At 37.8% G+C, this 8474-nt stretch overlaps 1 protein-coding gene across 1 annotated transcript; it reads left to right on the top strand.

The window, feature by feature from the left end:
• Nucleotides 1-572: 572 nt before the first annotated feature.
• On the top strand, nt 573-7870 carry CASP5 (caspase 5, apoptosis-related cysteine peptidase). Its single transcript, XM_012659117.1, is given in 9 exon segments — nt 573-624; nt 876-895; nt 898-1001; nt 1003-1124; nt 5123-5185; nt 5188-5231; nt 6004-6177; nt 7556-7758; nt 7760-7870. Coding segments are annotated over 9 exon segments (867 nt in total). The 3' UTR covers nt 7845-7870.
• Nucleotides 7871-8474: the final 604 nt, after the last annotated feature.

Raw genomic sequence — 8474 nt, 5'->3', positions numbered from 1 at the left:
TGTTTTCCTTAGAAAATGTAATTTTGTGTCAAAGCTGTCCTTGCATATAGATGGACTGGATAACTATCTTTATAGAGCTAATTGAGAATTGATGAGGTATCTAGCTTTCTCATACATACCTGCCCAAATCATATCTGTTTTATTGAAATAAAAGATGTGTCACTGTGATATCTATATTTCCCCATAAAAATTCAAATTATTCTAAGGATTAATACATAAATCCAGCATCAAAGTAATCTACCATTATTGAAATTTAGTTGTCAGATTATTTTTAATTCTAAATTTTGGTTGAAAACAAGATCTTAAAGAATTAGGGCTCTAGATGTAGTCATCCATTTATTCATCAGTTCATATGTTTGGCCAGCATATTAAGTACTTGTAAGCATTTTTAGCACAAAGATGTGGCTATAGGATATGTGTAAAAAATGCAAATTCAAAGACATAGTGCTTTCACCAAGGAAACTAAATACAGAGAAGAGGAAAGACCCTGCAGTCTGGCAGGAGGAATTTACAACCTAGACAAGAGCATGTTCTTTACTAGGAACACATGTTTCAGGCAGAGCCTCATCATCATGGGCTGTGAGCAAGAGAAAGAGAAATATGAATACAGTGGCTGGCCAGGAAGTTAGCACTGGGCCCAATGCCACAGAAGAGAGATGAGAAGCTATCAAAAATCATAAGTGGAATGAATTGTTAAATAGTCTGCATGAATTTGATGGGGTAAGAGAATTGTACACATACGAGAAAAGAGGTGTATGATTTCTTGGGCAGATGGCGAAATAGGATGTATTCTAAGGCATATTTAACATTACAGAAAAAGTGAGGGATACACTTAGTAAGCTGTCCCAGAGGTGGAGTCTTTCTACTTTTGATAGAGGACAACCACCAAAAACAAATCCATTAAAGATTTTGGAATACCTGAACAAAGATGTCATTAACGGTATTATGGATAACTTGGCAAAAAAAAAAGAACAGAAACTGAAGGAAGCAGAACAGAAAAAGTTATGATACCGAAACTGATGACAAGGCCTGGGTCTTGGTAAACTCTGTGGAAGAGCATGGGGCAGATGAAATGCTTACCCAGTCTTTCCTTACTATGGACCAAATGTCCACCAGTGTAGAAGGTAAGGATCATTTACAATGGACATCTCAAATTTTCCAGGAACTATTCAACTCCAAGCTCTGGTAGTGTTCTCTGTGAACCCCCTATCCTTCCTTTGCTAAACTACCATTTTATCTAAACCTATCAGTGTCCTTTTGTAGAGTAGGATCAAGTTTGCAATTAGCTAAAATGCTGAGTTGTTGTATATAAGCTCTTCCTAGAAATAGTTAATAATAGAGATTTTGCAGTAAGGGATACTTAAACCTAAACCTAGAGTCTGTCACCTGTGAACTATGTGACTTTGCCCAAGTTCCTTAACCTTCCTAGCTCCCTAGGCATCAGTCTTAGAAATGGAGACAAATAAAGTACTTCCTCACAAAGCCATGTAAGGCTAGGAACATAGTAATGCCAGGCATATGCTAACAACTCCCAAAATATCAATTTTCATCCAGAAAGCTTTCTTCCAAGATTCAGACTCATTCAGCTAGCTGCATATTCAATATTTCTGCTTGAATGTTCCATTGACTTCATAAAACTACCATATGTAAAATGAAACACTTGTTTTCTTGATCAAGTCTCTTCCACTTTTATCCCTTTTTTATCTCATTAAATGGAACTAATATCTACCAATTATCTCCCACCAGAATGCAATTGGTTTCTCTGCCAATGAATAACAGTAATAAGTAGAGTGCCTGGCACATAGCAGATACCTAATTAATACAGGACAAATGAACTAATGAAGAATATGTAAGCTATAAATATTAGTTATCATAATTATTATGTGGCTGCTAAGATTTAGACTTTTGCAGTGCTTACCCATTTTTGTGAGTTACAAAAATATGATCAGGGCAACCTCTAAAAATGTATAAAATTTTCTAACTTTTCAAAACTTTTGATCTAAATTGAATTATGAGTATTATTAGAGCCTAAATGTTCTCAGATTCAAGTTCACCAGTGATAAACTCAATTTTTCATAGAGTTTAAATTAAAATCTTCAGCACTCATACACTGAAGTTTACCAATAATGACAGATGATGATGAACAAAAGACAACATAAATTTTTGAGACCTCACTATATCAAATGACCTTTTTCAAAAAGCCTTCTCTATGGAGAAGGGATGTTCCTACCAGCAGGAACCACATGCTAGTATGACAGTTGTCCAAGATTGTAGCCTAGGCTGCATTCTCATTAATATTTAAATTGATCCTTTTTCCAAGTTTTTTGCTTTTTCTCCAACCTGTGATCACATAGGAACAATTTCTATTTTAAAAAATCAGAAATAATGCAGCAAATGGGAATTAGAATAAAAGTAATAGGGGCTTCAAAATTCTTTTAACAGCTCCAGAAATCACAATGGGTGTTAAACTTTAAACTGAAATAAGTTATCTGATTAGCAGAGGCTGTGGCAGGAAGGAGATGGATGTAGACTCTTCAGAAAGGGTTCAATGGCTCCCTAGGCTCTATCTGCACTTGAAGTCTCCAGAGTGATCCCGGGGCAGTTTAGGTGAACTTGCCCAGTAGGCCAGGAAGCTGGGTGGGCTGAGTTATTAGAAGAGGTAAAGGTTCTGGCCAAACCTTTGGTGATAGGTCTAATTCTGAGGTTTTCCAGCATAATATTGAGTGTATAGACTGGAGGATAGGAAGAATCCAAGCTATTTGTTTATTTCTTAGTTTCATTGAAAACATACACACACACAGACACACACACACACACACACACACACACGCTCACACATAATATGTGCCAAGCACTGTTATTTAATCAGAGAGATAACTACTTGGATCCCTACCTGCCATGGGAGATGGCTTTGTATTACCCTATATTAGTCCCTTCCCTTTTATATCAATTTAGTGGGATTCCAAGTATTTAATTGAATAACAGATTAGAACCAGAAATTAAAATTTTTATCTAAACTCTTTTTTCTTCATTTTTTTCTCTTGCACTGTCAGGCTAATAGGAACTCCCTTTTGGCAGTGGACTGAACTATACCATATACTATTTTGTTATACAATAATCTGCTTTAATGCTAATTTTACTGTTAGATGTAAGATAGAGATTCTAATTCTTCATTTTACTTGAAAACACTGTATGTATACATAGACACATAATGGTCATTAGGAGATGACTGTTATGTTAGAAAGTACTGCAAACCTATAAATAAACTGGAAATTGGAAACTTTGGAGAAGAAAACATACCCTTTGACCATGGAATATTCTAGGATCCTGGATGCCTTCATGTTGGCAGAAGTTTCTAGAATAGGAAGGAAAATCATGTGTCACTCTTTAATTTATGAAAAACAATGCTCAGAAGTTTGATATCCTTATGTACTCTTACAACTTGGTGCGTCTCTGGACCTTAGGCTTTTATCATACTTTTTAAAAGGCATTTATTCAAAAATATTATCAAAATACAATGAAAACAAGAGAATGAGATAGGAAAAATTATAAAATACAAAAATCTGAAAATTTTAGACCAGATAATATTTACTTTCTCATTTAAATAAAATTAACCAGAAGCTTTTTAATTTAATCAGGTCCCATTTATTTATTTTGGTTGTTGCTGTGATTGCCTTTGGGGTCTTCTTCATAAATTCTTTGCCTAGGCCAATGTCTAGAAGAGTATTTCCAACATCTTCCTCTAGAATTCTAATAGTTTCACTCCTTAGGTTTAAATCTGTTACCCAGCGTGAGTTGATTTTTGTGAGAGGTGAAAGGTGTGGTTGTCTCATGTAACTGAACAGAAATAACATGATTATCCATTTCTATCATGGCAAGAAACCTCAGTAGTTTAGATCTTGATAAACTTCTCTTCTAATTTCTGTTTATAAATTCCTTTTCCTTTCCTCTTCTAAAGAAGGCTTTGGAATTTCTGAGTCTCTTGCACAATCTCAGTCAAGTAAGGTCAAGCGATGCCAGATAATATTTATATTTCTCTAGGAGATAGATGAGAAATACTCAGAAACAAACTTCTCCAAAACAGATGTATTATTTTCTTGCCTTATAAAACATGGGGTGAAAAACTTAAGTGTTAGTTATTCAGCATTTTGGACCAAGACATCCAGAGTTAGTCAAAATGTCTAACAAAAAAATTGTCCCTTTAATCCTGGATAAGACACTATTGTTACTATTCAGCATTTCTCCTTTAAACAGCTGACTTTACTATATGGTGAGGTATGACTGAAGCCCATTTTCTCCAGAAAGGTTAAGAATTCAGTTCAAGGTTCTGAAAAAATAATAACTGAACTAATGGCAACTAATGGCAAAAGATTCAATAATAGATAATAGATAATAATAGATAATAGATAATAACTAACTAATGGCAAAAGATTCAAGATTATGATAAGTTTTATGAATGTATCTGTACGTGTTGTGTGGATCAGGAGGAGATTATCACTTCAAAATGGGACTTGTACCATCTACTATCATATCCATCAGCCACATGTGGCTATTAAATCCTTGAATCTTGGCTAGTAACACATGTTGAAATGGTAATATTGTAGATATAGTGCGTTAAATATAATGTATTATTAAAATTCATTTCACCTGTTTATTTTTAATATTTTAATGTAGATACTAGAACATTTAATATTGCATATAGAACTCACATTATATTTCTAATAGCACTCTGATAAATATTCATGCAATATACTCTTGCTCAGAGTATATAAAAGGTCCATATAGATGGGTGAGTACCCTAGAATAGTACCATTGGAAAAGTCAAACTGTTTTGAATCAATATAGAGAGGCTAGATTTGACCCCAAGTTATCAAGGTGTTTTCCCCAGAATTATCAGAATCTCTTATTGTATTTTTGGGTGGATCTGCTTTCTCTATCAGGAACTTCTCTCTTCTCTCTCAGTAACAATGCACCTACTTATACAAGAGGTTAGATAGAGCTATAACCGCTATGTGCAAAAAAGTCTTCTTCCCAGGAATTCCCTCTTTCTTAAACTGCTGAGGTGATAAATTGGGTCACCAAGGCAGAAATCACAATAAATATAATGTGACATATCCTGCAGTTCCTCCGGAAATCAAAGCTGGACCAGCTGAGTCAACAGAACCTACAGATACCCTCAAGCTTTGCCTCATGAAGACTTCCTGAGACCAAGTAAAGAACAGGCTGGAGAGGTGCTGTGCTCTATGCATGAGACAGAGATGTGGCAAGAAACAATTGGTATCATTTAAATGCACAATTTCTTAAAACACTGAGTAATTACTGGTGATAACTATGGAAACCGTTTTTATAAATATGAGGAGGAGAACGTGTGATTCCATACAGATTCCAATTCTAAAAACCACGATAAAATACACATGCCTCATTCTGTTCATTTATTTATTCACATACCTACTTGGGATTTATGACAATTTCAACTACAGGCATAGAATCAAAATATTTGTGAGATAACACGGCTGAGTAGTAACTGTTTCTACTCTAGGTGAAAGACCTGGATATGAAACATATTTTAAAAATATAATTAAAGCTTGAAAAACATTATGAGTTGATATGTTAAAAATAGTATCAAAATAGCAATTCTACCAAAGGCAAATAATCTCTGGTGTATTCATTATTACTAGAGCCAGTGAAAAATGTCTCTTGGTTTTTATGAAATTTGATCTGAATCTTGAATGCTAAGAAAGACTTGACTAGGTGGAGAAGAAAGGGGAGAAGGACGGGTAGGAATTATTCTACTAATAGTTTGTCAAGATTCTTGAGTTACCCTTCCAAATATATCCTGGTCCTTGCTTTGGGCTCTTGAGAGGGAGGACGGCAGGGTCTCCTGGTAGAGGCTGGGGGAGAAGGTAGCTGTACGAGGCTTTAATAAAGCAACACTGCTGGGTGTATGGGGTTTCAGAATAGACTCGGGTATAATCAAATTTGTTGAATATCCACCTCCTGCAGATCTATCCCATAAAGGAGAAAAAGGATCGCACTCGCCTGGCTCTCATCATATGCAATACAGAGTTTGACCATCTTGCGCGGAGGAATGGGGCTGACCATGACATCGTGGGGATGAAGGGGCTGCTTGAGGGCCTGGGCTACAGTGTGGAAGTAAAAGAGAAACTCACAGCCAGGGTAAGGGCCCCTCACCCACCCCAGACTCACACATATTCAACACACATCCTTCTACTAACTAATCAGCTTTAGAAAACCTCAAATGCTTTAACATCCTCAGTATTTGTGTGTGTATTGGCAAAATGAAGGTATTATCTATGCCTCTTTTGAGCTCGAACCATCCCACAAAACTGGATAAAATGTGATTGGCGTGTGTTTTCACAATTCTTGTTGAGTTCCAAAGTGAGGTGATTAGGAGTCAGCCCCAAGATTCCCCAGAGAACTCGAGTGGTGACTGTTAAGCAGAAGTGCACTCATAAAACAAACATTGAGTCCTGAACTCGGTGTCAGGAGCTTTTCCTGCCACCTGGGATGGGCCTTTCGGTGAGACGGGAAGTTCCCAGCTCACATTGATCTAGGTTAGAGTGCAGAGGGACAATCAAAATATAAGCAAAACAGACAATTTCAGAGACTGTGTGTGCATGTGTCTATGCAAGCTTGATAAGAAAGTCAAAATAAAGGCCAGGTGTGGTGGCTCACACATGTAACCCTAGCACTCTGGGAGGCGAAGGTAGGAGGATCACTTGAGCTCAGGAGTTTGAGACCAACCTCAGCACAAGTGAGACCCTGTCTCTACTAAAAATAGAAAAAATTAGCCGGGCGTCATGGTGCACACCTATAGTTCCAAATACTCAGGAGGCTGCGGCAGGAGGATTGCTTGAGCCCAGAGGTTTGAGGTTGCTGTGAGCTAGGCTGACACCAAAGCACTCTAAGCCTAAAGAAGTAAACAGAAAAGGAAAAAGGAAATAAGAGAGAACTGATATTGGGGGGCATCTTTGATGGCGTGGTCCAGGGAAGCCTCTGTGAGGAGATCCCGCAGGAGCTGAGTCGTGACTACCAGAAGTAGATGGCTCTGGAAACATGTGAGTGAAAGGCCTTCCAAGTAGGGGGAGCTACATACGAAAGGGCTAAAGTGAAAAGGAAACTGGCACGTGAGAGGCACAAAAAGACCAGTGTGACCAACCTGAGGATGGAGCAGGGTCAGACCAGTGGGGTGGGTTTGAGAAGGAAAGTGGTGTGATGCTTTTATTACACGTGATGATTGTCAGATAAGGAGAGAAAAGATAGGGATGGACAGAAAAAAGTAGTATGTGTGACACATATAAATAGAAAATATATGAAGAAGATGCTTTATGGTATGTCAGCAGCAGCAGGAGAAAGTTGGAACCCACTACGTGTTAAGAAGGAAAAAGACAGCAGCTGTCATGACTTGAGTCAGCACTATGTGAAGGCACCATGACAGAATGTTACATGCGTTTCTTGTGTTGCTCTGGTAAACCTAGGAGGTCAGATAGTTGTAACACTTGCTCTACTAAAGTGAGACATTGATCTTCTCCAGGATATGGAGTCAGTGCTGCGGGAATTTGCTGCCCGACCAGAGCACAAGACCTCGGACAGCACCTTCGTGGTGCTCATGTCTCATGGCATCCTGGATGGAATCTGTGGAACGAGGCACAGTGAGGAAACATCGGATGTGCTGCCTTATGACACCGTCTTCCAGATATTCAACAACCGCAACTGCCTCAGTCTAAAGGACAAACCAAGTCATCATTGTCCAGGCCTGCAGAGGTGGTGAGTTCTTAGACGGAAAATCCAAAAGTTATGAAGGAGTTTGCAGAGGACTTTGATGCCTGGCTAGGGGAAACAATCTTAACCCACCCAGTGCAAATCCTCTGCCCTGAATGATGAGGAAACTCTGTCTAAGGGGCTGGTATCATGAGGATTGCCTGGTCAGCTGAGAAAGTCCTACACAATTTAATCCAGGGAAAGTGCTGAAGGAGATCATCAGAATCCCTAAATCGAAGGTAAACAAAAATATTCACACCTTTATATGGAAGCATTTTAGTGGTAGCTTGTCTTGTAAATGTTTTACAGATATGTTGAAATTATCTTGTTTCAGAAGAATTAATTTTGAATGTTGGGTCATCATGTAATAGCAGCCCCCTTTTTTTCTTCATAAATATTGAAGGAGAATGAGTATGGAGATCAGGGGACTTGAGGACATTGCTGTCAAAGCTTCTTTTTTTTTTTTCCCTGACATCCAAAATATCATGGCTACTGGGAACTCTCTTTAAATAAAAAGCAGAAGTAATTTAGCTAAAAGCTGGTCAGTACAGAATGATGTCACTATTAATTGGCACATTACTTAACGGCATTAGAGAGAAGACAAAGTGGTCTGAGTGTGTGTATGAAACTATTAATAGTTAGAATGAACATTCAAAATGAACAAGATGGGAAACTGTAATAGTCACACTGAG

The sequence above is a fragment of the Propithecus coquereli genome, unplaced genomic scaffold (assembly GCF_000956105.1).
Source record: "Propithecus coquereli isolate 6110/MARCELLA unplaced genomic scaffold, Pcoq_1.0 Scaffold6, whole genome shotgun sequence".
Lineage (NCBI taxonomy): Eukaryota > Metazoa > Chordata > Mammalia > Primates > Indriidae > Propithecus > Propithecus coquereli.
The sequence above is the reverse complement of the archived record's forward strand: the minus strand, read 5'-3'. Positions and strand labels throughout refer to the sequence as shown.